Genomic DNA, 26662 nt, shown 5'->3' with positions numbered 1-26662 from the left:
GGATCGTATCTAGTGAACAACAGCTTGGAGAGCTTCCAGGACCTCGATTTCGATGGCAGCCTCGGCAGCAACCGTTTCATCTGCGGAAGAGGCGTTTTTCTGCGCCTCGGCTAGAAGCGATTTGATGTTCTCAGAGGAAAAAGCGTCCAATGGGTGGGCCTCGACGGTGGAGATGTTGAGCTTCGAGCCTGGCACGATGGTAGCGAAACCACCGGACACAAAGTATTTGGAGGTGTTGCCGGACGACTCGATCACTTCGACGACTCCTGGAGCCAATTCTTCGACCGTTGGCACGTGGTTGGCCAAAACACCCATTTCTCCAGAGCTGGCTGGCAAGTTGACCTGGCTGACCTCTTTGTTTGTGAAAATGGCCTATCCTGTTAGAAGCTAGATATCGGACACACTTACCTGGTGCGGGGAGACGAGCGAGACCTTGAGAACGTCTGGGTTGACGGCCTCGGCGTAGGTTCTGACACCAACAGTGGCGGTTCTTGCTGTTCTGGCAATGGATCTAAGGGATTGTCTGAACATTATTGGTGAGGAAGAGATATTTTTTTTCCATTTCGTGGCATCTGAGAAACCACATTTCATTGGTCCGCACGACCGTCGCGTCGGTCGTCTGCCCCTGGCTACGAAATATATATCATTTTGTTATCGCTGCAGATCATGTCTTCGGTGCTTCGGGACGCTGCGAACAACATCTTCATCACGACAGCCACGATTTTGGACAAGCTGACGTACAAGCTCAGCGGAAGGGCAACGGGGACGGTGGTACCGCACAACAACGAATCGTTGGTGAAGCCGTTGTCGCAGACGTTGAAACAGGACTTTGACCGCTACAACCAGATTCTCGACGAGCACAACATGAACCTGCGCGAGGCGGAGCAAATTTTGCGATACTTGAAGGTGAAGTCTGTGAAGGACGAGGAAATGAGGAAGATCAAGCAGGAAGAGGCCGAAATGAAGAAGAAGATCGAGGGCGAGGCGTCCAAGAAGAAGCAGGAGCAGGAGCAGCGGCAGACCGAGCAGCAGGTGAGCGGCGGCGCCGACGACGTGTTTGGGTCGGCGGACGACCTGATGAACCTGGACTTGGACAATTTCCGCACAGATTTCTTGGACTTTGGCGAGGCGAGCGAGCGGCCGCAGAACGACGACATGATGAAGGATATTTTCGATATGAAGACCGCAGAGAACAGCGAGCCGTCTGCGATGGACTCGCTCACAGACCTGAACCTGGACTTTCTGGATCAGCCCGCCCAGGCCGGCCCTGAGCCCGCTGCTCCTGCGCAGGAGGACGAGTCCGGGCTGATGCCGACAGACCAGATGGAAAACCTGTTTTCGCAGTTCGACGAGCTCGTCAACAGTGGAGATTACTGAATTAACGTGTCCTATATACTTATTTACGGCAGCAAGAGCTCTCAAAGGCAAGTCTCGAGGTTTTGTCCTTGACCTCCTTCTGCACGGCCCTCTTGGCCTCGGAGGTGGTCATCGCGTAGGAAGGCTGGATGTCCAGGCCCGGGTTCTCAGTGAAGAAGTGCCGAGGTCTGAGCATCAGGGTGATTGGCTCGGCAGGCATCAATGGGAAGTCCTCTGGGGCCGGGAAATGGGTGATACCGAAGGTGTGGAAGAACAGGATGTCGGTGTTCTCGATGTTCTCCGAGCCGTCGCCGATCCACTCTCTCATACCACGCACGCCGTCTCCAGACCACTGGGGCACGTGGTCGCCCGATGGGTACAGTCTGTTGTCCTTGTAGGGCACAACGTTGACCGAGTGGGAGGCCCACGGAGCTCTCTTGGCCACCAACGAGCCCTCCTTGGCCAGCAAAGGTGGACATTGGGTGGACACCAGCTTGTAGGAAGGAGGCTTGCCCGAGTACGGGTTGACCTTGTTGGGGTTGAAGATGTCCCAGGATCTGCCGGTGGCAGACTCGTAGTTGGTGAGCGAGTCCTTGACCGTCTTGAAGGTGGTCTTTTCCGAGTAAAAGGCGTTGCCATACATGTTCTCTGGCGATCCGAGTGGGTAAGGCGATGACTTGGCGTCGCAGGCGGCAGCAGAGTTTCCGTCGCCGTCAATTCTTGGGTCAATTCTCAAGGAGAACAGGTGCTGGTGGTTGTGAGCGTTCACGTTAGGGTACACTCTTGTTCCCCACGGGCCTGCGTCCTCGTCGTCGCCCAGAATGTACGTGTTCAGGATACCGGTGAGTCTGATGTCGAGTCTGATGGCTCCGTCCTGCATAAACACCCAGTACAGACAGTACTCGTAGTTGGCGGCCGTGAAGATCTGTGAGATGACCAGCTTGGTGGCTCTCGTGACGATCGAGGTGGCAAAGTTGTCTCTGAAATCAGAGTGCTTGAAAAGCAGCCCGTCGTCCTCCTCGTGGATGCAGACAGCGTTCTTCACGGTGATAGGGTCTCCTGCTCTGTCCGAGAAGTGGGCGTCGAGATAGTGGATAACACCCTTGCAGTCGCAGCCAAGCGACAGCGGGTTCGTCATGTAGCCGGCGCCGTACTCGCCGATATCCAGAGCGTGTTTCCTCTGGTGCGGGAACTCTGGCGAGCCGTACGGAACAATCATCTCGGACAGCGAGAGTCTGTGGAAGATCGGTCTCACGTTGCCGTGGTCGTTGTACGACAAGTCCGACAGAACAATGCCTTCTCTGTAGTTGAAGCCGATGTGGAACTTGAAGTTGGACCACTCCATGACGTTGCCGGTCATCTTGAACGAGACTCCCTCTGGCTGCGTCACGTTGATAGGAGGCGCTTCTGGCCTCATCGCGCCGACCTTCTCGACCATGTGTTTCGGATAGAAGTTGGCGTGCTTGTGCTTGGACACTTTTCTTCTTCTGTTCGGGATGTCGATGAAAATCACCTTCTTCTCCTCGGTGTCGACGATCGGACAGAAATCGAGCGGGTGCGAGTACTGCGAGTCGTCCTCGTCGGATCTGTAGTAGACAAGAGCCTGCTGCAGTCTCTTGCCGGTTCCCCATCTTTCGTCATAGCCGATGGTCCATGGGTCGCAGTACACCTTGTGCATCTCGTTGGCAGGGATGCCCGACAGAACACACTGCTCGATGACGGCAGGGTCGTTTCTGATGACCTCCTCGGTGGAGCACAGGTCCTCGACGGTCAGAATTGGCTGAACAGTCTCCAGAGCTCTGGTCTCGATAACAGACAAGGAGGCCAGGTCGACAAGACCCTCTTTCACGCCGGGCTTGCCGGCCTCCAAAATCACATAGTAGGCAAGTCTGGGAGGCAGCGGACCGCCCTGCTCCTTCCACTGGATGTAGGCCTTTCTGGCAGGCTCTCTCAGGGTGACGGTGTTGAAGCTGATCTGCTTGCCGGCAAAGTAGCTCTTGACAGTGCTGGTGACAGCCTTGATCTCGGCGGTGGACAGAGGGTCCAGCGGGTGGGCTGGTCTGGCTGGCGCGGCCGAGGCAGCGGTGGCTTGGGAGGCAATCTGGCGCAGTCTTTCCATGCTGAACGCTATGAGGGACAAGAGCGAAGCTTGGTGGCTTATATAGCGCGAGGGGCTAATTTCCACTGATAACAGACCTGCCCGATTGGGAAATTAAGTCCACCGCTATTTTGCATACTGCTTTCGGCAACTTAGTCCTAGCAGACGGTGGATAGAGTGCAAACAGGTGCGCTTTCCTGCACAGATCGCGTGGGGTTGTTCTGGGCGCACACAGGCCATGTCCTCGTGGTGGCTGCTTGAACAGGCTTATCTAGCTTCTCGCTGTCGACGCGTCGCACTGCGTCGGTGAGAAAAAAACATTTCCGCGAGTGAAAATTTTCCTCAACCATGCCAGAACCCATCGCTTTTGACGAATCCCAGATCGACGTGTCGTCGATCGATTTCTCCGATCTCGAGGCCCAGTACCACGTGCCCGAGCCACAGCACTCTTACGAGCACTTTGTGATCTGCGACGGCGCCCCCATTGCCCCGGAGGCCAAGGCCCCTGTTCTGAAGAAGGTGCTCACCAAGCTGTTTTCCCAGTGCGGCAAGGTTGTCGACATGTTCATGCCGCTCGAAAACGGCCAGACCAAGGGCTATCTGATTATCGAGCTCGAAAGCGCGGCTGCGGCCGACAAGGCCGTCAAGCAGCTGCACGGCAAGAAGCTGGACGTGAAGCACAGATTGGCGGTCAACAAGCTGCCGGACATGGAGAAGTACGCCCTCAACGACAGCATCACCGAGGAGTTCCGCGAGCCGGCCATCCCCGAGTTCCGCTCGCACGGCTACCTCAAGTCGTGGCTGCTGGACCCCAGCGGCCGCGAGCAGTTCATGCTCCACCACCACGACACCGTGGGCGTCTACTGGTATAAGAAGAATATCCAGCCCGAGGAGGTGATCGAGCCGAGAGCCCACTGGACGTCTGCGTCGATGAAGTTCTCGCCAAAGGGCACGTATCTCTTCTCGTTCTTCCCTGGCGGAGTGCAGGCGTGGGGCGGTGAGAATTTCGACAGGATCCGCAGGTTTGTGCATCCGGGCGTGCAGCTGCTGGACTTCTCGCCCACGGAGAAGTTCCTGGTGACGCTGTCGCCGGAGCCGATCGCCATCCCGCCCGAGGACCACCCGGCCCGCGCACAGTGTCTGTTCAGCGCAGACAGTGCCGGCCACAAGCTGGTCATCTGGGACTTGCAGACAGGCCTGCCGGTGCGGACGTTTGCGCTGCCACCAAACCTTGAGAAGCAGCAGTCGATGCCGTGGCCGCTGATCAAATGGTCTTTCGACGACAAGTACTGTGCCAGAATGGGGCCCGACGCGCTGGCCATCTACGACACCACGCAGGAGTTTGCTCTGCTGGACAAGAAGCTGTACAAGGCTGAGGGCATCATGGACTTTGAGTTTGCTCCGGCCGGCGTGAGGCTGGCTACCACGCGGAAGAACGATCCGCCGGAGACGGTGTTCTCGTTCTGGACGCCGGAGACGCCAAACCAGTCGGCCCGCGTCTCCGTGGTGCAGCTGCCGTCGCGCCAGGTGCTGAGAACGGTGAACCTGTTCAACGTGTCGGACGTGAAGCTGTGCTGGCAGGACGAGGCCAAGCTGCTGTGTTGCAAGGTCGACAGACACACCAAGTCGAAGAAAACCACGTTCACAAACCTGGAGCTGCTGTCGCTGGGCGAGAAAGACATTCCCGTCGAGAAGGTCGAGCTCAAGGAGGTGGTGAGCTCGTTCCAGTGGGAGCCGCACGGAGAGCGGTTTGTGACGGTGTCGAAGCTGGACACGCCGAACCCGAACATCGCCATTCCCGACAACGTGGTGTCGTTCTACGACGTGGAGGAGGCCAAGGTTGCGAAACAGGTGATCAAGAAGTGGCTGTGCTACAAGACGGTGACCAAGACCCACGCGAACCATATCAGATGGTCGCCGAAGGGCCGGTTCGTCGTGGTGGCCACCATCACGGGCGCGAACGGCGAGCTCGACTTCTACGACTCGGACTACGACGGCGAGAAGGAGAAAGAGCAGTCCGACAAGGTGAAGTCGAACCTGAAGCTGCTGAACCACCACGAGTACAAGGGGCTGACCGACCTGGCGTGGGACCCGTCCGGAAGATACGTGGCCGGCTGGTCGTCCGCCTGGAGACACAAGATCGAGAACGGCTACCGGATCTACGACCTGGTGGGCATCTTGCGCAAGGAGGAGCTGATCGACGGATTCAGAGAGTTCGAGTGGAGACCAAGACCGCCATCGATGTTGAGCTCGAACGACAGAAAGAAGGTCAGAAAGAGCTTGAAGGAGTACGCTGCGCAGTTCGAGGAGGCCGATGCGATGGAGGCAGACGCCGAGCTGAGAGAGCTGATCCTCAAGAGAAAGAGACTGCTGCAAGAGTGGTACACTTGGAGAAAGGAGGTCGTTGCCAAGCTGAAGGAACTGCATCTCAACCAGGAGCAGGCAGACACCAGAGAAGAGGTGATCGAGGAGGTCAAGGAGGAGATCCTGGAGGAGAAAGAAGAGGTGATAGAGTAGGTGTAATGATAATTATATTTACAGTATGGTATTTATTTCTTGGCCTTGGTTTTCAGCTGCAGCCCGTGCCACTTGGCTATTTCGTCCTTCAGCAACTCGTTGACCAGCCGATGCTGCTTGATCATGGGCAGTCCCTTGAACTTGGGGCTCTCTATGTTGATGGCGAACATGGACCCGCACCCTCCAGAGATGTCTCTCACCGAGAGGTTGGACGGCTCGAGCTCCTGCGCCAGTTTCTTGTAGATCATTGACTCGTACTCGTCCATGTCGGAGGACAGAAACCGGCGGCCAAACCGCGGCTGGGGCAGTTTTCTGGCCAGCGATCTGAACATGAATTAGTAATATTTTTATTTAATTTAATTTTTACTCAGTCTTTTTCTGCCTATAGTATGTATTGGATATCAAAGGTCGTTATATGCCCTACAGTTTAGATAAACGAAATAGCGTAATAGCTTAAGAAGTGAAACCCCAGAACTGCTCGACACCGTTCGAGCCTGGGTTCTTCCACAGGTCGTCGAAGGCAGTGAACAGGATGACGTCGTTGCCAACAACGCTCTTCAGAGAGCTGATGGCCTTGGCCTGGTTCTCCTTGGATGGAACAGCGACGCCGTAGGCGGAGCCCTGGTGTGGCCATCCGGACTCAGTGCACATGACGCTCTTTTTGCCTCCGCAAGCGGACCAGACTCTTTGCATTTGCAGGAGAAGCCAGTCACCAGCCTGGTCTGGGTAGACGGTTCCGTCCCAGAAAGAGTGCGCGTTGAAGGCGATGTAGTCGGACAGGTCACACAGACCTGGGTTGTTGATGATCGCAACGTGGGTATCGACGGAAACAACGGAGCCCTTGAAGCCGGTGCTCTGGAGAGCGGACTTGGCCTCCTCGATGTACGACTTGATCTGGGAAACGTCGGCAGCGCCAGAGTTGACGAGCTCGTTACCAACGGAGATGGTGTCAATGTCGTCCCAGGAGCCGTAGCTGGAGACAGCGTCGTTGATTTGGGAAACGGCGGCCGGGATCTGGTCAACGTAGTAGATGCCCAAGAACAGCTTCTGGTTGTCGGCCTTAGCTTGCAGGACGTTTTCGACCTGGTTGCAGTCAACACCGTACAGTCTGATGAACTCGTAGCCGGTCAGCTTCTCAAGGTCGCTCTTGACCTCCGAGAGAGACTTGCAGGCACCGGTGGAGGCGTAAGGGGAGTAGGTGATACCCTTGGAGCCACCGTTGAAGCTGCTGTCGGAGCTGGAGGTTGGCTCGGCAGCGGACGACGTGGAGTAAGTGGCGGACTCAGTGGCTGATGGAGTGTAAGAGGTAGTCTCGGTTGGAGCAACCTGGAGGCTGTTGTCGTGGGAAGAGATAGAGACGGCAGTTGGGTCGGCGTGGACGTACTCGACGGTACTACTTTGGGAACCTGCGTAGACGACGACGGTCTCCGTGACGACGACAACGTCTCTCTTCGCGTGTTGGTGGTGGAGGTGGCCGATTGGTTGGGCCAGGCCGGTGGTGGCCAGAGCGGACAGCGCAAGGGCCTTGATGATAGTGTTAGCTAGCATTGTAGGGAGCGAAAATAACCAAGTTAGGGATGAGAACTAAAGGAATGACTGTAAGTTGGTTATTGGACAACTGGGAAAAAGAATAAACAGCAGCAAGTGCTTCGCTTTATAAGAGAGAATGAAAACAAATCCTTTTCTCGTTGGATTTCGTTTACAGAAGTAAACAATGGGTACAGGAAAACTTTTTCCCATTGTCTGGTTGTTTACGTTTTGCTTGAAGTATTTGCGAATCGGCCAGATAGGACACGACCTTGCCCGAACGGGGAGTCTGGACCAGATCTGGCTTCCCGATTGGGACGGCGCCCAAGGTTACAGTACCGCACGCTCCAGGGTTTGCGATGCCTGGCCCACTTCACAGCGATAATGCCTGTATTGGGTAAATTGGATGCTCCACCCCTGAGACAGGTGATTGTTATAATATTACGAATTATCCAGATACGCCCGGCTTCTGCGCCAGACAGCCTGCAACAGCTTTTTCCTGGGTAGTAGATTGGGGAAAATCACCACCATTTGTAGCCGATCGTTTTGCGGACACTCCCTGACCACAAGAGCCAGGTAGAAAAGGACCTGGAAGTTCTTGAAGCCCTCCACTATCGCTAGGTCATGCACGTCCTCCATCGGGAAGAACTGTCTGTTTAGCGTCTTCGCCGTGTGTCCATGTCTGCTTAATTCCGATTTCCCCAAAACCCTGCTTAGCAGCAGAAGCACCAATGCGGACCCGCTTTTTCGCACGAGGTACGACTCGCTCTGCACGCCCAGATTTGGAATAATTATGAGGCTCTCTTCCGTCTGCGCCAGCAGCGAGCCGTATCCCCAGTTCACCACCTGGTAGCAGAAAAGACACACCAGCGTTCGCACCGTCCGGAGAGTCCAAACGCCGTCCCATCTGGGTTTCTCGGGCTGCACCGAGCGTAGTATTGTCTCTAGCATCTGCCCGTTGCAGATGGCAATATATAATGCATAAACTGCAGCAGCCAGCAAGACGAGCTGCATCACGAGAGCCAAGGTCCCGTCGTGCTGTCGCGCCGACCGCACGCTGAACTTCATGTACTTTTGAGGCTTGATCTCGCTGGCGTCCGTGCTTTTCGTCCGCTTGCGGTCGTCCTGATAGATCACCTCAGGACACTTGGCGTCCGAGCTCCTGACCTCCAGAACGTAGTCTTTTCTCATACCACTGTAGCTTGCAAACGTACGGATCGTACTTTTATTTACTCATTTTTATTTATTTTTTCAAGCTGCGCCTTGATAATTGACTTATTTCCTGTCGATAAATCCAACCACCTCCTCGTCTTTGCGGAACGCCATCAGTTTTTCTCTTCGGGACCGCGACGTCATCCTCGTCGTCTCCAGCTCGTTGTTGCTGTTCAGGTCCTCCAGACGAGCACGCTCCTTCATCGCCTTCATCTCCTTCATCTCTTTCTCGTGCTTCGTCTGCAACGCCTTGATCTCGGCCTCGTACTCCTCTAGCGTCTTGAAATCCTTGCCCGTCTTGGCAGCGTACTCGGCAACGTCGACGGGCAGCTTGCGCAGCAGCGCCAGCTCGACGAAATGCGGGTTGCGTCGCTCCTCAGACGCAAACTTCGCCTTCACCTGCCGTCGCGTGCGGTACGGGAACAGCTGCGCAATCAGCCCAAAATCGGTGCCCCAGGTCGAGAGCGCCTTGTAGAACTCGGCCGTCTCCTCGGCCGTCCACTTGTCCACATACTTCTTCTTCGAGTACGAGCCCGACGTGATCAGGTTCTGGAACGGGTTCTCGTCCACCACTTCTCTGGCCGAGTCGACCGGCCCGCTGTGGCGGTCGATCACGGTCGACTCCGGGTCCAGGATCAGCTTCTGGTTCTCGTCCAGCTGCAGCTGCGGCTGCCGCTTGTTTCTGCGCACACTCTCGGTGTCACCGGAGTCCAGTATTCTTTTTGCTTTCTGCTGCCGCTCTTTCTCCAGCTTCTCTTCCTCTTCTCCTTCCAGCTGGTTCAGGGGCACCCGCATCTCGCGCGCAAGCTTCCGCCGCTTGCAACGCAGCTCCCGCTGCGCCATCCGCCGCCTGTCGCCTTCGATCGCGAGCTCGTAGTTTTTCGACACTTTTCCAAACGGTATCACGGGCTTGCACAGCTCTTCCAGCGTCACCTTGCCGTCGTTAATCACAAAGTTCTCGAGCAGCTCAGCGTCTTCGGAGTAGCGCACCTTGTTCAACGCCTTGATCTCGTCAATCACCAGCGAGTTCGGCAGATTCCGCATCTGTTGGTACTCGTCGATACTCACTTTGGTCACAACCTGTTTTTCAGGATCGATAATGAACTTGACCTGCTTTTCGCGCTCTGCTTTCGTCAACATCACTTCCTGCGGCTTTCCCTGCTTTAGAGGGTCGACGCTGTCGTCCGTCGCACCGCCGCCCGCTCGCGGAGCAATTTTCTTGAACTCGACTCCAGCCTCCCCCTTGCTCGACTGCACCGAGCTGCGTCTCCGGCCCAAACTACTAGACATTTCTGGAATACCGATCTTCATGGGCTGCGTGTCTCTCTCATCGGACGAACGCTGTCTCTCGGAAACGCTGCTGACACTGCCCTGCCGGCTGCGCAGCCCCAGGGACCCAGCAGCGGCCCCGGGTCCCAAGGAGGAAAGCCGTCTCTGGCTGCTTTCCGGAGTCTTGAGCCCTGTGACAGACGGCCGTCGGAGATTCCCCAGCGCCACGGTCGACGTTCTGCGTGGCTTTGCAAACACGTCTGTGTTCTGCTCGCCGTTCTGGTCGTTCTGGTCGTCAATAGCAGAGGCTTCCTGTGGAGTGCTCTCGGCCGCGTCCTGCGGTGTCTTGTGCGTCAAGACGGGAGTCGGCAGCTGCTGTTTGTTAGTGCTAACGGATCGCGAGCGGCTTCGCTGCGTCAGCTTCGGCGTGAACCGCGTTCCCGACTTGTTGACGGTACTCATGCGGACAGGATATCAGAAAAATTAAAAAAAAATAATTTTACATGGGCATAGAAACATGCCCGCTACAGCGCAGTTGCCAGAATGAATACTTAAGTGAATAAGTACACAGTTGTTTGCCGGAATTACCCCTTAAGGAGCAGCTTGACACAGGACCCCCAGTTCGATGTGTCAATGATCGGCTCCCTAAACACCGTTGAGAACCAGTCTACGGTAGCCACCGTTGCATTTGCACTGCTCCTGATGGATGCCCATCAGTCTCTGCGCCTCCTCAGGGTCCTTGACCTCCTGAGGCTCCCTCCAGGAAAGGAACTCGTTGGTGTAGTTTGGTTGGAAGTCTTGTGGAAGCACCAACAGTCTCTTACCGTAGTTGTTGACCTTCTGCCAATCGCGCTTGACGTTGTAGCAGGAGTCGCTGAGGTACGCAAAACATCTCTCAAAGATCTTGGTGTTCAGGTCGTTGTTCAGCTGCGGCTTGAGTCTGCACAGCTCCTCGAAGGCATCGAGAGGATGGGCGATGACGTAGTCGGTAGCCTTCTTGATGGCCTTCATGAACTTTCTGACCTTGTCAGGGTGGGCCTCGATGAACCTGTCGTTGGCAATGTACAGGACCGTGCAGAAACAACAGCAGCCGAGCTCGGCCAGTCTGTCGATTCTGAGCATGCCGACGTTGTTCACGTCGCTGCCTTCTGCCCTGAGATGCTCCTCCAACTCGACCTGCTGGACACACTCGATGCCGATGCCGGCGTCGATGTTGCCCTCGATGATCTCCTTGGCCACGTTCATGCCGCAACGAACAGCGGTGTAGTCGTCTGGCGTCATGCCGTAGTGGCGGGTCAGCTCGTCGATCTGGATCTTGCCGAACTCGCCGACGTACCCGATTCTCTTGCCTCTGAGGGACTGGAAGTCCTCAGAGACGCCGTTGGGCTTGTTCTTGAGATACAGCACGCCGGTGAACGGCTCGTCCAGAAGCGAGCCGATCGACGTGACGTTCCAGCCCCTGGCCTTGGCGGCGAGCGTGTGGATCATGGCCTTGAGGCCCATGTCCACCTTGCCCGAGCCAATCAGCTCAGTGACGTCCGAAGGGTTCGAGGGCTCGAGAATGGCAACGTCAAGGCCTTGCTCCTTGAAAAAGCCCTTGCTCTGGGCCAGAAACACAGGGATGTGGTACGGCTCAGGAGTCCAGTTGAGACAGAAGGTAATTTTGTTGGAGGTCATTGTGGGAGATAATTCCGGCAATAAGGGGTAATATCCACGGCAGGATCTGGCTTCCTTATATACCTTTGTCGTGCGCTGCGCACAGGAAAATATTTGAGTCACCACACGCCCTGGAGTTAGCAGGGGCGGTAGCAACGTAGCCTATTGCAGGAAAGCGGGCCGCGCTGCCGCGCCAATGGCACATGAGCATGCAATCGACGCCACAGAGTGCGCACTGGGGGCCATCAGCTGAGGCACAAACGTGGTCCAAGGTGTGCCGCAAGACGCAACCAGCAGCAGCAAATACTCCGATACCGCACTCTTGTTACCATACCTGTTACATAGATCTTGTCATACACTAGTAGGAGGTCCCGCGGACGACTTCCTTGAAGTTGCCGTGGAAGATGTTGTAGAAGTCCCTCTTCGTGCACTTGAGGTTGATGCCGACGAGCGTGAGAGTCGGCTTGGAGAAAAGATCGTCGATCTCCTCGAGCGACCGGCCCTTGGTCTCGACCACAAACAGCAGCTGGTAGATCCAGCCGAGGGCCGCAATACCCCCGTAGAAACCCAGCGTGAGCCCCGTGTTGGTGAACGCGTTCCACATGTCGGTGAAGTTGTACGTGATGATGAACGTCCACAGGTAGAGCATGGTGCTGGAGGCGGTGATTCCGTAGGAACGCAGGTACGTCGGGTACACCTCGGAGGGGACGACCCAGGTGAGACAGGCGTAGGAGCCGAAGAAGCCCATGTAGAGGATGATACCGGTGAGGTAGAGGCCGAGAGCAGAGGCGTCGGTGACGGGCAGCTGGTACGAGATGCCGACGAAGACGAGGCCGAGGAAGAAGCCCGGAAGCATGGAGTTGGCCCAGAACCGGCGGCCGCAGTAGTCCATGTACAGGATGGCCGGGATGGTGCCGAGCAGCAATGCTCCGCCGCCGACTAGCGACATGAAGACGGAGTTTTTCTGGTTGAAGCCGATCGACGCCATGAGCGTCGACATGTAGTACATGATGGCGTTGACACCTGTGAACTGGCCGAGGAAGATCATGATGTTGGCATAGACCAGCGACCGGCGCGCTCTTGGGTTCGTGATGAAGTCCATCCACTTGTGCTTTGACGAGAGGTGCGCGTCCTCCAGCTTCTCCTGCTCGAGCGACTGGATCATGTCGAGGAACTCCACCTTGTTGGAGACGTCGTCGATATCTCTGAGCCGTTTCCAGATCGAGTACGCGGCGCCCACCTTGTTCTTGTGAACGAGGTATCTAGGCGACTCAGGCAGGAAAAACATGCCGACGAAGAGCAGCGTCGAGAAAAACAGCGACGAGCCCAGGATGTATCTCCACGCGTCGTCGAGCGAATAGAACATGGCAGCGATGGCGTAGCCAAACACCTCGCCGAGCGCGATGTTGAACTGGTACAGCGACACCAGGTTGCCTCTGAGCTCTGAAGGAGCGCACTCAGAAACGTACGCAGGAATGATAGATTCCAGGCCGACTCCAAAGCCTATGAAAAAACGGCCCGCGTACAAGCCCTCCACGTTCGGCGTGGCAGCACACAGAATGCCGCCGACCGTGTACGAGATGCAAGCCACCATGATGGACAGTCTTCTGCCCAGAAACTCGTTGAGCGGAGACAGGAAAATACAGCCACCCATGGCTCCCACAGGCATCAGCGCACTCACCAGCGACTGCTCGTGCGACGTGAGCGACAACGACGGAACAAGAGACACCTTGGCACCAGAGATGAGCGACTGGTCGACACCAGAGAGCATGCCACCGAGCGACGCGAAAAACGCCAGCATGCGCACCATATATTTTTTCTCCTTGAACTGAAAAGTGTAGCCGGATTTCAGCACCATCCTGTCCCAGAGCGTGTTGTGGGACTTGGCCTCCTCGGCCAGGATCTCGTACTGCTCGAAGCGGGCCTCAAGGTCCTGGCCCTGAGGTCCAAGCGTGTCCAGCTTGTCGATATTGCTGAGCTCGTCGACCGAGCGGGCGTCTTTGTATTCTTCCATGGGATCGGATTAAAAAAGCAGGGGGGGGGGGGGGGACTGCTTTTTTTATAGCGGCCGGAGTAACTTGTGCTGACGAATGGCTATCTCCCAAGACAGGGTTGTCTGCAGCCAAGACAATAACGGCAGGCTTGTCGACCCGTGCGAGATGCGGAGTCGCATCTGCAGAGGCTGGGGGAGACAAAGGGCTCGGATATTCTTTTGGAATAGTCGTGCGGCACGACCGTGCATGGCTTAGCATACATCGACGATCGCGGAAAATCTCTGCGACCATTACTGCGAATGGCGGGGATGGCACATCAGCCGTGACTGGCTTTTGCCGGCGCCGACGAGTGCAGCATTGCTAGCCCCTCTGGCTCGAAGCTGGTCTGCACCGCGGCCCTCGGTTTTCCCCGCCGCGCTCTGTCCGGATGAAATGCCTGAAATTCCTTCAGCCCGCATTGTTTTTCTCCATGGGACGGACGCGGCTGTGTGGAGGACCACGGATCCACACCTCGCACCACGAAATGTCACATTATTGTGGGGAAGAAAAAAAACTCCAGAGAGCGTACATGGTCCTGTGCAATGACAACGGACGCCACCAAACAGCACTCGTGCAACGAATGTCGCCGCCGCAAGCTGCGCTGTTCGCGCGACCTGCCCACATGCGTCTCGTGCGCCAAGTTCAAGAGACACTGTCTCTACAATAGACACAGCCAGAGTCCGCTCACTCGCAGGCATCTGACCCAGGTGGAGGAAGAGCTGCGGGTCGCCACCGAGCTTCTGCGCGCGCTCTCGCCCGATCTGGACATCCACTCTATACTGGCCAACGTCAAGAACGGGTTTTCCGTCTGGGAGATCCCGGAACTCGGCCGCTTGAGACAGAACAGACAGGACCCGATCGCGTCGGATAGAAACTTCCAGGTGCCGCAGCTCCTGCCTCTAGCCGTGAACGAGGACTACAAGAACACGAGCGAGAACCAGAAGCCCGTTTACTCGTGGGATGAGCGGGACCACAAGGCAATAGACGGCATGGCCATCACCGATAGAAGCGGGTATCTGGGGTCGCATTCGAGCGTGGCGGTGATCAGTCTCGTGTTTGGGGGCTACTCGTGGGGCGGCACGCCGCGCAGTCCCGTCCGGCGGGACAGGGCGTCGGTTTCCGGCGCCAAGATCGAGCAGTATCTGAACCGCTATTTTGAGACCTACCACGTCTCGTATCCTATCGTGTACCGGCCCATGTTCTGGGCGCAGTATAACCAGATCGTGCCGCGGCCCGAGATCGGCTGGGACAGCCTGATGTACACGATGGCGGCGATCGGCGCGTTCATGGGCTCCAGCAACCCAGACAACGAGGACGACCTGGTGCTGATCGACAAGGCCAAGTCGCACCTGAATTTCGAGCTGCTCGAGACGGGCAGCATCAGCCTGGTGCAGACGCTCGCGCTGCTCTCGAACTATCTCCAGAAAAGAGACAAGCCGAACTCGGGATACAACTACCTCGGGCTGGCAGTCCGGATGGCCATGGGCCTCGGGCTGCACAAACAGACCGACAGCGCAGACAACCTGCTGGAACAGGAGATCGGCCGGCGCATCTGGTGGTGCATCTACGTGTTTGACTGCGGCCAGACCATCACGTTCGGCCGTCCGCTCGGGATCCCCTGCGCGGGCATCGACGCCCGGCTGCCGCTGAACATCAGCGACACAGAGCTGACGGCGGCGTCGGAGTGCCTGCCGGGCGAGGCCCAGGAGCCGACGATCTACACGAGCGTGCGGCTGCAAAGCCTGTTCCATCTGCTCACCAACTGCATCTACGAGCGCATCACCTCCGACCCGTTCCCGTCCGCGAAAGAGCTGCTCGAGTGGGACACCCGGTTCATAGGGCGCTGGAAGAGCCTGGTTCCCGACTACTTCCGGCAGGACAGCGAGGTCTCGCAGCCGTTCACGCTCGCACACCACGTTCTGCACTGGAGACGGAAAAACCTGCAGATCATCATGTACAGAACAAGCCTGCTGAAAAAGGTGTTCCGCCGCCCAGACGACGAGCCCCTGTGCCAAGAGGAAGAGGAGGCCGCCGAAAAGTGTCTGCGCAAGTGCTCGGCGACCATCCAGAGCATGGCAGCGTTCTGGCAGCGCAAGGAGACCACCACCAGGATGGAGGCATGGTACACGGTTTTCTTCCTGGTTCCCGCCTTCCTCATGCCTCTGGTGTGTCTGCGGAACGACCCGCTGGCAGCCCAGGCAGAGCACTGGAAACGGGACATTCTGACGGCCGAGCAGGTCCTCCAGCGGCTGCTGCACATATGTCCGATAGCCACCAAGGTTCTGGAGCTCAGCAAGTCTCTGGGGGCCGAGTACGTTGCCTCTGCAGACGCGGCAGCCGACTTGCTCGCCAGCGCAGGCACAGACGAAAGCCCGATATCGCAGCTCACACACCTGCACTCGGTGCTGTGGCCGCTGGCGTTCGACATCGAGCAGCAGTTTCTATAGCGTGCTTACGTAATATATGATGAAAATTTTATGGTGTGCGCTGGGCCAGACAAGGTGATAAATTTCTTGCAACTCTATCTGGATAAGCATCATGTCGTCCACTGGCGTTGAGGTGCACGTGTCCGACCTGTTTGATGAACACGACCAGAAACTCATGCAGCGGATCAAGTCGCAGTCTGAGCTGAACAGCGACGCGTCGCTGGAAGAGCGTGTGCTGGAGCGGTTCGACCGGTTTCTTGCCAAGCTGGAGTCGCGGATCGAGGATTTCGAAAAATACTTCACCGACTCCGCCCACAAATCGAACCATACGCACTACGCCTTCTTCGAGGCGCTGAAATCCATCAAGGCCGCAGTGGTTCAGAACCAGCAGCGCAGCCTGCACGCGTTTTCTCAGATATTGGACAGGTACTATGGCGGCCTGCTGGACGAGAAAAAAGAGGCCGACTCCACCGACATGTACCAGAAAATATCCACCGGGCTGCAGTTTCTGGACGAGAAGATCGACTTGTTCGAGAAGACTTTCAGCATCCCGCTGAGTCCGCAGGAGCATCTCGGCAGACTGAAAGAGAAGCTGTACAATTTCGATAAGGCCGTGGCAGCCGGGTCGAAGAGACTGCTTCATTTCTACGAGCTGCCCTTCCAATGGCGCGAAAACAAGTACATTATCTACGGCTATCGGTTCAACTCGAGCCATCTGGCGGCTCTGAAGAGCGTCTTCCAGCTCCACAACGAAACTGCCAATATCTGGACACACATAGTCGGGTCTCTTCTCCTCCTGTACATTATGCTCAAGCACTATCCGGCGACCGAGATCTATGCACGTTCCAGCTTCGGCGACAAGCTGGTGACCCACTGTTTCTTCCTTTCCTCCATCAACTGTCTCATGTCGTCTGTTGTTTGGCACACCTACAACTGCATCTCGCAGCTCAAGCTGCGCAAAAGATTTGCGTGTATCGACTACACAGGGATCACCGTGCTGATCACGGCGTCCATCATCACCACCGAACACATCGCACTGAAGGAGTTCCCGGCCACAGAGCTCGGCTTCATCTCGTTCTCCACCATCGCCGGCATCGTTGGGGTGCTGTTCACGTGGTCCGAATTTTTCGACAAGCCGGAGTCGCGGCCCGTCAGAATCCTATTTTTCATCTCGCTCTCCGCGCTCGGAGTCGCCGCTTTCTGCTCCAGTGCCGTGCTCAGGGGCCTCGAGTACTCGTTCCGTCTATACGCTCCGCTGCTGAAAAGCTTCGTGTGGTACCTGATCGGGGTCCAGTTCTACGGCACGCTGGTGCCGGAAAGATGGAGAAACGACGTCATTGTCGACAAGCTGGACGTCTACGACGAGGCGATCACCGAGCTCGAGAAATCAGACAAGCTGGACGAGTACCTCAACAAGACCCCAGACGAGACTCCCGCGCGCAAAAGCTGGCTTTCCATGTGGTGGGTCGACTACGTCTTCAGCTCGCACCATATCTGGCATATATTTGTGTTGCTGGGCGTTCTGGGCCACTATTCGGCTATCCTGGAGATGTTTTCGCTTGTTAACTAAATAAAATATGATGCATTGTACTGTCACGGTTGGTCCACGTCGATCGGTCTTGAGGACGAATGCGTAGAGTAGTAGTTCGAGTACGACTCGGATTCGTTGGGCGGCGGCGGGCTTGGCGGCGCGTGGTTCTCGAGACGTTCGTGCGCACGCAGCAGAGGAGCCGTTTCGCTCGACACCGACGTGTGCTTGCCGACAGAGCACACCAGACAGCACGACGCCACGACCGCAAGCAGCAGCATGCCGATCACGACGCCAACCAGCAGAGCAACAAACGGCAGGTGCAGGTGGATCGGGCCCGCCGAGGCGCTGAGCCAGTCCGGGTTGATCGACCGGTCCACGAGCAAAATGCCTGTCGCGGTGTCCGTGCTGCTGATGGCGAGTCCGTGCCGCAAAACGCGCACCTCGTGGTCGTTGCCCTCGCGCACGCGCAACATGGAGATGCCCGACGTGAGCTCGCGACACGATAGGTGCACGTTCTCCAGCAGCGTCGGGATGGTGTCGTTGCACTCAATAATTTTTTCCATGCCTCCAGCAGGCAGAATGTGCAAGCGAGCGAATTTTTCGAGTCTGGCTAGGTTGGACAGCTCAGACGTGAAGTTCTCGAGTCTCATCGAGCGCGAGCTCGGCACAATGAACGAGTAGTCCTCGTAGAGAAGATGGTCGAGCCGCAGGAGCTGCAGAACCCTGAGGAACTCCTCGCCGTCGACGGTAGAGAGCAGCTCCGGCACGCCGATCTGCACTGTCGCAGGGAAGACGAGACTCCCTATCGGATGGGCCACTCCTTTGTCAAACAGCACCTCAGACTCAATGGAGACGTCAACTGCGGTACCGTTTATGAAGAGTGTGTCTGAGTCTGTTTCCACCTCAAGCGGTTTGTCTAGCAACGTAGTCAGGGTAGCTGAGCCCCGGAAGTCGTCGTAGATCAGGCCGTTGACAACGAGGTTTCCCAGAATCTCCAGCATGACGTCACGGTTCGCGTAGAGATAGTCCAGCACGAGATCAAGGTCGCGCCACGCGTCCGCGTTCGGCAGAAAGACGGTGTATCCCAGACCGCCGTTGTTGTGGAATTTGAGCAGGCCAAAGTCGTGGAGCAGCTTGATGCTCTTGGCGCAGCGCAGAAACGGCGACACGGCGTGCTGGAACGGAAGCGGCAGCGGGAGGTCTTCGTCGACGAAGTAGATGTATGTGTTGCCGATGGGTATTTTTGGAGAGGTGACGAAGACGTTGTTGTTGAGTGACACCTGGTCGCCGCGTTTGAGGACCTTGAGCTTCTGGCAGTGGCCCAAAACCGAGCTGGAGCAGTATTTCGTGGTGAGCAGCTCGTCGCGGTCAAATTCCACCGCGCCGTCGACAAAATGGTACAGCAGCGAGCTTTTCGATTCTGTCGACTCGGCACTCTCGGTCACGAATATCGTCTGGCTCACGTTGCGGTCGTCGATGAGGCCGGACAATTTATGGAAGTCCAGCTGGTCCACCACAGACGCGAGGCCCAGTCCCAGAAGGTACTTGCGCGGAGTGAAGACGGGAATGGAGTTTTCTAAGGGAAGAGCGTCGTACAGATGAACAATGCCGTCGGAAAGCAGGTAATTTGCGAATGTGGAGCTGGTGTTTTGTACTCTAACGTTGCTTCCTTCTGAGTTGGAAGAAAGACGGACTTTTTGGTTGGTCAGAGTTTTGGTGTGGACAGGGTCCAGCCGGCCTCCCCAGATGCCAGAAACAACGTGCGACTCAAGGAGCCTCGTTTTGTCCTCTAGACCCTGGTCTGTATTCAGGTAGTTTAGCTCAATCTCATTCAGGCCCACACTGGCGTCAGAAGGGACCAAGAAGGTGACGTTGGTGATTTTCCTCGTAGCACAAAAATCGTTATCGGAAAATAATCGCCCCAGGCTCTGGTACTCTGCGAATACAGGATCTGCGTGGGCGATGTCTGCAAAGAACTCACACGCAGACTTGCGGCGCTCTAGAAACGAGGAGATGCCAAAAACAGCCGAGTTGCTCGACCTCACGTCGTACTGCTCGGTGACGATCGCATTATCGGCCAGAAACAGGTCGTCTCTATTGTCGAGCAGGATTGGCCGCTGAACACCTCCGGACAGCACCGACGTGTTGAACAGAAGTGTTCTGTACACTTCGAGACCGCGCACCTCGTCCGCGTTCACCGGCTGATCGATCATATGTCGCGAGACGTCGTTTAAAGAGAGGCTCTGGTAGAGCTGGCCTTCGGAGAAGGCTGTATTCAATGGCGCAAGAAAAGTGACATTCCCAAGCTCGTTGACGTAGTCGACCAGGTCGCTGCGCTGCAGACTGAGCAGGATCTTGCTGAAGTTGGCGTTGCTCGAGAGGATGTCTATAATGGTGGTCGTGGGAGGTACGTCGTCGTCAGGGCTTTCTTTGCACGCCCCTGAGATAAACAGAAGCCCTAGAATCAAGGTTCTAGAAAGCAGATCCCACATGGCAGACACGGGGCCGGGGATATAGCAAAGCACGATAACAAAGAGGTTGCTAATTAATTTTATAGACAGAATTAATGAACACTCCCTGCACCGTCAATTTATTGAAAAAAAAATGTCTGAGCCAAGCATGTCGCAGAACGAGCCGTCGAATGGCGTTGAGACGACGCAGCAGACGGAGGAAGAACGGCTCGCAGCGTTGAAGGCGAAAGTGCAGGAGATGGAGCAGGAGACCGCGAAATTGCGCGAGCTCCAGCAGCAGATAAGCGAGGAGGGTGCAGACCCGAACGTGTCGATGGAGGACGCCGACTCGCATCTGGACTTCGCGGAGCGCGAGGCAATCGACGCGCGGTCGATATATGTGGGCAGCGTGGACTACGCGGCGACGCCAGAGGAGCTACACAGCCATTTCCAGGACGTTGGCAGTATTAATAGAATTACAATCCTGACAGACAAATACACGGGCAACCCGAAGGGGTTTGCGTATATCGAGTTCTCGGAGCCTGCGCTTGTGCAGAAGGCCATTGACGAGAAGAACAGGTCGCTTTTCAGAGGCCGAGAGCTCAAGATCAGCCCCAAAAGAACAAACCTGCCAGGAATGGGCAGCAGAGGCCGGGGCCGCGGGCGAGGCGGGCCCAGAGGCAGGGGCGCGTTCAGGGGCAGAGGCAGAGGGTTCCGGGCCAGGGGCAGGGGCGGCTTCAGACCGTACTAGGATGTAAAACAGTGTACAATACAGTGACGTATAATTGCGTATCTACATATCTATAGTTTGCCACGGTTGATTGCCTTGATGATTTTTTCCGTCTCCCTGATAGCCGTCATCCACGCGCCGTGCGCGCACCCGTTGCCTTCGTCGATTAGCGCCTCGCCCACAAACCTGACCCTGCCCTTCCCGTCGAAGACGTCCTTGGCCTCGGTGAACGCGTCGATCGCCTCGTCGACCAGGTCGCCGACCGCACAGCCCAGATACGAGCCTCTGGCAAACGGATCGGCCGACCAGTTGGACGTGACCACGTTGGTGGGCCGCGGGATGCACGAATCCGGCAGGTTGGCGATGTTGGCGAGCGCCGGTCTGAAGACGGGCCAGAAGTCGCCGATCTCGTGCGACTCGATGTACCTGGTGAGCGGACTCGACGTGAGCGCGAGCAACACCGGTCTTCCGGTGCCTCTGTAGACGTTGAGGAACAGGATCGGGTGTGCCCAGGGTTTGGGCGAGTTCTCCAAGACGGGGTCCTGCTGGAGGTTCTCGAACTTGGTGTCCGTGTTGGCCTCGATGCACCTGGTGATCTCGTGGTCGAACTCCGGAATGCAGAAAAACCTGTCCACGTCGGTCGGCCAGAACACGTGATCGAACTCGAAGAAGACCTTGCCCAGCTGCGAGTACGTGATTCCCTGGAGCTTGTTTCTGAGCGAGAGCGGCAGTGGCGGGCTCCACTCGATGTGGCCCTGCTCTTTTTTGTCCTGCAGCTGGAGCACGCTCAGGGGCACGGAGCAGACCAGATATTCGCAGAAGAACGTCTCGACGCGGCCGTTGTAGTCTCTCGTGTGGACGGCGATCTCCTTGGTGCGGTCGTCGAACTCGATCTTGAAGACCACCTTCTGCAGCAGGATCTGCGAGCCGACAAGGTCGCGACGGCCCATGATCTCGTACAGCTCCTCGAGCTCGTTGTCGTACACGGTGCGGTAGCCGTTGGTGACCATGGCGTCGCGGCCCTGGTGGCTGTCGCTTGCGATGAGCCGCGCGCTCAGCATGTTCCACGACGACCCGATCCACATCTCGTAGTATCTCAGCAGCTGCGGAGCAAGCTTGATCTGGCACTCGGTCAGCGTGTTCTTCTTGTCCCTGAGGTATCTAAGGGCGGCATTCTTGACGCTCATGTCGTCCGACTGGGCCATCTGGGCACACACGTACTGCAAATAGTCGGACATCTCGTCGACAACAGGCCGGATTTTGTAGTTGTCGTCGACAACTCCGATATCCTTATCGTGGACGTTGAACTTGCCGTTGTCGAAGTAGATCTCGACGTTGCCCTTCTCCAAGGACTTTTTCAGAAGCGGGTTGTACAGACAGTCGTGGAACCAGGATGCGCCGAGATCGAGCTTGAGGCCCGACTCGGTGGTGACCGTGTGGAGACGTCCTCCGAGTCTGTCGCGGGCCTCGAGCATCAGCGTGTCGATTCCGTTCTTGCTGAGCTCGATGCACGACTTGAGCCCCGAGATACCGGCGCCGATCACGATGGCTGTGTGTTTGCGGTCTGTCATGTCGAAAGTACTCAAATATTCCAAGGGAATCTGGTCTTTTAAATAAATCGTACAAAATCGGCCGATAAGTTTTTCTCTGCTACAACATAATCGCATGAACAATGAATTTATCCGAAACCGGCCCATTCAACAGAGAAACATACGGTTCTGGTTTCCCGATTCAACAATTGCAAAGCCGTTTTTTTTCGAGGCCCAGGGCCCTTTTCTCCGGCCAGTAGCCACGTCTTTTTCGTCCCGGTAGCCAGTCGGCCGCCCTTCACCAGCTGCGCCAGGTCCAGCCTGTCGCTGTAGAAGTCCTTGGTATTTATGATGAGATGCGAGTGGTACAGCAGCGGGTCGCCGGGGTACGACACGAACTTGCCCCCAAACCGCAGCCCGGGAAGCGTGAAATGGCCGTTTTCCTTCACCGTCTTGAAAATGCAGTATGTCCGATAAAGCTCGTCGAGATCCCGTCTTTGTCCAGACACGTACTGTGCGAGGACGTGCTCCTGATCCGGCAGCGCAGCTGATTCCGCTGCGTCGGGCGTCTGAAAAAATGAATCATCGCGGCTTTTCGCGCTAGTGTCCGGCACAAGCGGCGAAACAAACTCAACGGCCTCGCGCTCGTACAGATACAACACTTCCTCGACACACAGCCGCAGAGGAATGCCCAGCAGCAAGCTCTGCTGCGGGGCGCTGGGAAGCGTTCCTGACAGCACGCCAGCAATGCCGTGCTCCTTGCGCAGGACCGCACAGTCGCACGGGTCGAAAACCAGCGCCGTGCCACCAATGACAGACACCTTTATCGTCATGTCATGAAAGAAAAGTTTCTAGTCCGAAAAAGAAAATGCACTGCCCTGATACACCGTAATAATTTACACTACTAACCGAAATATACACGACGGAAAACCTCCCGTCCAAATCACTCCTCCTCGGAGCTCTCGTCCTCATCCTCGTCCTCGTCCTCGTCGGAGCTCTCGTCCACCTCGGCGTTCTCGAACTGCGCGAGCTTCTTCTTCAAACTCTCGATCTTCTTCTCCTCGCTATTACCCCCCTTCTTCTTCTTGCGCTGGGACTTGGAACTCTTGCCCTTGACAATATAGTTGTACAGTTTCAACAAGGTCTCGTTGTTCAGCTGGTCCATGTCCAGCTCGATCTCCTCGTCGTCAGCAAGATCTGGAATACCTTCCTTGATGATAGCGATCACGTTCTTCAGCATCTTTTCGTTGATAGATCCCATGGCCTCGCTGATTTCCTTCTTCATCTCGTACGTCACATGCGTAGGATAAATACCGTTGGGCTGCGAGATCGACTCCTTTCTCTTCTTGGTGCCCTTCTTGCCTCCCTTCTTATTCTTGCGCTTCTTCAGCCACTCCTTCCTCATCTGCTCGTACTTCTCCTGCCTCATTTTCTTGAGGTCCTGGGTCATGCGCTCGATGTTGGCTACCAAAAACTCAATGGTTGGGTCGGTGATCGAGTCGATGTCCACGTTGAAGTCGTCGTCGTCGTCGTAGTCCGAGTCGAAATCAGAGACATTTGCAGGAGACACCGGAGTCGTCGGACGGTTCGCCCACTTCTCATTGAATACACTCTCCAGTCTGTGCCCCATTATGTTCACGGCCGTGCCCTCAGGGTTGAAGAGATAGCAATTATGGAAGACGAGCCTCACGTCCTTCTCAAACTCGTCTGCGTTCTCATACTCCCCATTCTGCAACTTGCTGTAGATAGTCCCCAAGTCCATGGGCTCCTTCACCACGTCAAAATAAGTTGGACAATCAAGAGCCACAGGATCAACGGGAGCCAAAAACGGATACGAAATCGAGTCGTACTTCTTCGACATCAGTTCCTTGATCACCTGTTGACAGAACCGCAGCTCGGCCTGGAACTTCTTCTTTCTTGGGCGGATGTCGTATGGCATGTCCTTAGGCTTTGGCGGGTGAATCTCCCGCTTGGGCCTCCCGTTGTCCAACGCGCTATCTCTTCTGAGTTGCGGGACCTCTAAGCCGGCATTGGTCTTTCTTCTGGTACCCTTCGTGGCCGAAACCTGCATTCCCGGTGGCAAATCCTTGGGTGGCATGTTGAGCATATGTTTCTCGAAGCTTGCCTGTATGTTTCTTGCCATCTGAGAGATCGCGGAGTCCTTACCGTTGAACGTGATACAGTTGTTCACCATCAAGTTGAAATCATCCATAACCTGCTCCGGGGTCTCGTACGCGTCTACATTCAGCTTTTTCTCGATCGTCGACAGGTCCATTGGCCGTTTGATGAAGTTATAGTAGAATGGAATGTTGAGCTTGACTGTGTCGACCGGCGTCAGGAACGGACCAGCATCCTTCAGTCGCCGCACGGCCTTTATAGAGGTGATGGCATGCTTCTTTTGATGTGCCGGTAGCGGATGCTCGGGAAGGTTGTCCATGTCAGGCTCCGAGGGCGGTTTGGGAGCAGGCTCCATGTTGGCAGGAACAAGCGCAGGCGCCCCTGTATCCGGAGAGGCTTCCACCTTGGGCCCCTCAGGCTGCTGTTCGGGAGCCTCAGCAGGAGCAGCCTGGTCGGGCTGTGCAGTTTGTGTGGGTTGCTCGTCTGCGTCCAGTTTCTGCTTCTTCACGTCGGTGCCGTCTGGAGACTCCGGGTCAAGGGCGTGTTTCCCCGAGACCTCCAGCTCAGGCTTGCCATTAACCGGGATGTCTGAAATAGAAGAAGTCTGTATGGAAGCACTTGGTTCTTCTAATGACATCACCACTAAACAATTAACTGCACTTGTCTGAATTGGCAGAAAAAGAAAATTTTGTGAAACACGGCCGCGAATGAATAATCGGGGGATCGCGACATTTAAATAGCAGAAATTTTTTTTTTCGCCAACGAGACAACTTCTTGTAGTTCCAAGGCATCTCTTGTGCGGCACACGACCGTAACTTCCGCTGGGAGGAACGCCACTAGGGGTAAACAAAGCCTGTAAACAGCAATAGCATTTATCTGGGTAGACTAAAACAAAACAATGAAGGCCGCACGCCTGCGACCGAACCCCTATACAACCTCTTGTACTGCTCGCGTTGTTTCGCAGGGCGCGGAATCCGAGCCGAATTGAAAGATGCTTCCGTAGGATGCTGATTATGTCATGCGAGGTTTCCTGCTACCACGGGAGCTCACCGTGGAGAGCAGCATATTCGATCCGCGTCGTTTAGAAGGAGGATACCTGGGGGTGGCGCCGTTTGAGCTCTCTGTCGCCGCGTTTCCAGGCCCGGAGCTCCCGCATGTTGAGTTCGCCGAAACAGGAGTCTGTGCAGTTCTGCAGCATGCTATTTACTTCTCGTTGGTGGAGCTTGAAAATTTCGTTTAGTCCCAGCACGCTGCCGGCGGACATGGGCTTCCAGTTGATGTCGTCGCCGACCTTGCGTCTTTTGCTGGAGAGCTCCACATTCTGATCGAACGAGTCTGGGTTCTGGCGCAGTTCCGCCACGAGATCGTAGTCGTTCAGAAGATAGTTCATCAACTTCTGCGAGGTTTTTTCCAGCTCTTGTGCCGTCTGGGCAAAAGACACAGTGAAAGCCGGCGGCGCGTTCTCTTCGCACGGCACGGGGAGAAACCTGTGGAGGTTGGACCAGTATTCTGCGTCGAACAGGCAGGAGTCGGACCGCTCCTTCATTGTGACTTTCGGAAATGCAGGGCCCTGATTTTTAGCTCCGAAGACCGGCTCGGAAACTGTTCTCTTGTGCCACGGGCGATAGTGCGGGTCAGTTGGGGTGAATGGTATGGAGTGGCGGGGCCCGGGAACAAACGGTGCGTTTTTGGACTCCGGCAGATCCTGGTGGTTTATTGCTGTCTGCTCGGTTGCGGGCTCGTCGATCCACAAGACGGGCTGCTTCAGGGAGTCCAATGAGACGGTCGACTTCGAGTACGTCACATGGGCAAGACTGAAGGGCTCGGTAAACCGCGGAGGACACACTTCCTCCTCCTGGCTGAGGAGGTGGTAGTTGTGGTCGTGGTAGAGCTCGTGGACGGGGGACTGGCTTCTGGGGAAGCCGGCTTCATTTTCGTTTTCCGGTGGGGTGCCCTTGACGATGAGGAGCGGGTTGATGGAGTGCTGGGCGACGGAATGCGGGTCGTAGGAGGCCCAGGCCGGGTGAGCGATGGTGGCAGGGTGGTCTGGGTGCATCTTGGGCCAGTAGTACGCTGCGAGGCCGTCGTGGGAGGGTAGCTCTGGATTAAACTCCATGGTTCATAGCAGGGAAACAAAGAGGAGAAGGAAGTTTGGTTGGCCGGGCCAGACTATAGTATATTTCTGGGAGAATTGCAATAAGCATATTTTT

At 56.2% G+C, this 26662-nt stretch overlaps 18 protein-coding genes across 18 annotated transcripts; 5 read left to right on the top strand and 13 right to left on the bottom strand.

Moving 5' to 3' along the window:
- Window positions 1–9: 9 nt before the first annotated feature.
- KL911_002457 (uncharacterized protein) lies at window positions 10–531 on the bottom strand (the record flags this gene model as incomplete). Its single annotated transcript, XM_043197528.1, has 2 exons — window positions 10–351; window positions 424–531. The coding sequence occupies 2 exons, from the start codon at window positions 529–531 to the stop codon at window positions 10–12; spliced, it is 450 nt and encodes a 149-aa protein (XP_043054737.1).
- A 135-nt stretch (window positions 532–666) lies between these two features.
- On the top strand, window positions 667–1377 carry KL911_002456 (uncharacterized protein; the record flags this gene model as incomplete). The annotated part of the gene is made up of 1 exon (XM_043197527.1): window positions 667–1377. One exon carries the CDS (start codon window positions 667–669, stop codon window positions 1375–1377), a length of 711 nt encoding a protein of 236 aa, XP_043054736.1.
- Window positions 1378–1396: 19 nt separating this feature from the next.
- Window positions 1397–3475, bottom strand: KL911_002455 (uncharacterized protein; the record flags this gene model as incomplete). Its single annotated transcript, XM_043197526.1, has 1 exon — window positions 1397–3475. One exon carries the CDS (start codon window positions 3473–3475, stop codon window positions 1397–1399), a length of 2079 nt encoding a protein of 692 aa, XP_043054735.1.
- Window positions 3476–3802: 327 nt separating this feature from the next.
- On the top strand, window positions 3803–5971 carry KL911_002454 (uncharacterized protein; the record flags this gene model as incomplete). Its single annotated transcript, XM_043197525.1, has 1 exon — window positions 3803–5971. The coding sequence occupies one exon, from the start codon at window positions 3803–3805 to the stop codon at window positions 5969–5971; it is 2169 nt and encodes a 722-aa protein (XP_043054734.1).
- Window positions 5972–6003: 32 nt separating this feature from the next.
- KL911_002453 (uncharacterized protein) lies at window positions 6004–6303 on the bottom strand (the record flags this gene model as incomplete). Its single annotated transcript, XM_043197524.1, has 1 exon — window positions 6004–6303. One exon carries the CDS (start codon window positions 6301–6303, stop codon window positions 6004–6006), a length of 300 nt encoding a protein of 99 aa, XP_043054733.1.
- Window positions 6304–6424: 121 nt separating this feature from the next.
- Window positions 6425–7519, bottom strand: KL911_002452 (uncharacterized protein; the record flags this gene model as incomplete). The annotated part of the gene is made up of 1 exon (XM_043197523.1): window positions 6425–7519. One exon carries the CDS (start codon window positions 7517–7519, stop codon window positions 6425–6427), a length of 1095 nt encoding a protein of 364 aa, XP_043054732.1.
- A 420-nt stretch (window positions 7520–7939) lies between these two features.
- On the bottom strand, window positions 7940–8689 carry KL911_002451 (uncharacterized protein; the record flags this gene model as incomplete). The annotated part of the gene is made up of 1 exon (XM_043197522.1): window positions 7940–8689. The coding sequence occupies one exon, from the start codon at window positions 8687–8689 to the stop codon at window positions 7940–7942; it is 750 nt and encodes a 249-aa protein (XP_043054731.1).
- Window positions 8690–8773: 84 nt separating this feature from the next.
- KL911_002450 (uncharacterized protein) lies at window positions 8774–10441 on the bottom strand (the record flags this gene model as incomplete). Its single annotated transcript, XM_043197521.1, has 1 exon — window positions 8774–10441. The coding sequence occupies one exon, from the start codon at window positions 10439–10441 to the stop codon at window positions 8774–8776; it is 1668 nt and encodes a 555-aa protein (XP_043054730.1).
- Window positions 10442–10624: 183 nt separating this feature from the next.
- On the bottom strand, window positions 10625–11656 carry KL911_002449 (uncharacterized protein; the record flags this gene model as incomplete). The annotated part of the gene is made up of 1 exon (XM_043197519.1): window positions 10625–11656. One exon carries the CDS (start codon window positions 11654–11656, stop codon window positions 10625–10627), a length of 1032 nt encoding a protein of 343 aa, XP_043054729.1.
- A 337-nt stretch (window positions 11657–11993) lies between these two features.
- Window positions 11994–13920, bottom strand: KL911_002448 (uncharacterized protein; the record flags this gene model as incomplete). The annotated part of the gene is made up of 2 exons (XM_043197518.1): window positions 11994–13538; window positions 13687–13920. 2 exons carry the CDS (start codon window positions 13918–13920, stop codon window positions 11994–11996), a joined length of 1779 nt encoding a protein of 592 aa, XP_043054728.1.
- Window positions 13921–14210: 290 nt separating this feature from the next.
- Window positions 14211–16135, top strand: KL911_002447 (uncharacterized protein; the record flags this gene model as incomplete). Its single annotated transcript, XM_043197517.1, has 2 exons — window positions 14211–15056; window positions 15326–16135. 2 exons carry the CDS (start codon window positions 14211–14213, stop codon window positions 16133–16135), a joined length of 1656 nt encoding a protein of 551 aa, XP_043054727.1.
- A 71-nt stretch (window positions 16136–16206) lies between these two features.
- Window positions 16207–17664, top strand: KL911_002446 (uncharacterized protein; the record flags this gene model as incomplete). Its single annotated transcript, XM_043197516.1, has 1 exon — window positions 16207–17664. One exon carries the CDS (start codon window positions 16207–16209, stop codon window positions 17662–17664), a length of 1458 nt encoding a protein of 485 aa, XP_043054726.1.
- A 23-nt stretch (window positions 17665–17687) lies between these two features.
- On the bottom strand, window positions 17688–20117 carry KL911_002445 (uncharacterized protein; the record flags this gene model as incomplete). Its single annotated transcript, XM_043197515.1, has 1 exon — window positions 17688–20117. One exon carries the CDS (start codon window positions 20115–20117, stop codon window positions 17688–17690), a length of 2430 nt encoding a protein of 809 aa, XP_043054725.1.
- A 112-nt stretch (window positions 20118–20229) lies between these two features.
- Window positions 20230–20826, top strand: KL911_002444 (uncharacterized protein; the record flags this gene model as incomplete). The annotated part of the gene is made up of 1 exon (XM_043197514.1): window positions 20230–20826. One exon carries the CDS (start codon window positions 20230–20232, stop codon window positions 20824–20826), a length of 597 nt encoding a protein of 198 aa, XP_043054724.1.
- A 50-nt stretch (window positions 20827–20876) lies between these two features.
- KL911_002443 (uncharacterized protein) lies at window positions 20877–22376 on the bottom strand (the record flags this gene model as incomplete). Its single annotated transcript, XM_043197513.1, has 1 exon — window positions 20877–22376. The coding sequence occupies one exon, from the start codon at window positions 22374–22376 to the stop codon at window positions 20877–20879; it is 1500 nt and encodes a 499-aa protein (XP_043054723.1).
- A 107-nt stretch (window positions 22377–22483) lies between these two features.
- On the bottom strand, window positions 22484–23167 carry KL911_002442 (uncharacterized protein; the record flags this gene model as incomplete). Its single annotated transcript, XM_043197512.1, has 1 exon — window positions 22484–23167. One exon carries the CDS (start codon window positions 23165–23167, stop codon window positions 22484–22486), a length of 684 nt encoding a protein of 227 aa, XP_043054722.1.
- Window positions 23168–23277: 110 nt separating this feature from the next.
- Window positions 23278–25089, bottom strand: KL911_002441 (uncharacterized protein; the record flags this gene model as incomplete). The annotated part of the gene is made up of 1 exon (XM_043197511.1): window positions 23278–25089. One exon carries the CDS (start codon window positions 25087–25089, stop codon window positions 23278–23280), a length of 1812 nt encoding a protein of 603 aa, XP_043054721.1.
- Window positions 25090–25533: 444 nt separating this feature from the next.
- Window positions 25534–26568, bottom strand: KL911_002440 (uncharacterized protein; the record flags this gene model as incomplete). The annotated part of the gene is made up of 1 exon (XM_043197510.1): window positions 25534–26568. One exon carries the CDS (start codon window positions 26566–26568, stop codon window positions 25534–25536), a length of 1035 nt encoding a protein of 344 aa, XP_043054720.1.
- Between the last annotated feature and the right edge of the window lie 94 nt (window positions 26569–26662).

Source organism: Ogataea haglerorum (genome assembly GCF_019207285.1).
Source record: "Ogataea haglerorum isolate 81-453-3 chromosome Unknown 81-453-3_NODE_6_length_583072_cov_95.821986, whole genome shotgun sequence".
In the NCBI taxonomy this organism is placed as follows: Eukaryota; Fungi; Ascomycota; class Pichiomycetes; order Pichiales; family Pichiaceae; genus Ogataea; species Ogataea haglerorum.
The sequence above is the reverse complement of the archived record's forward strand: the minus strand, read 5'-3'. Positions and strand labels throughout refer to the sequence as shown.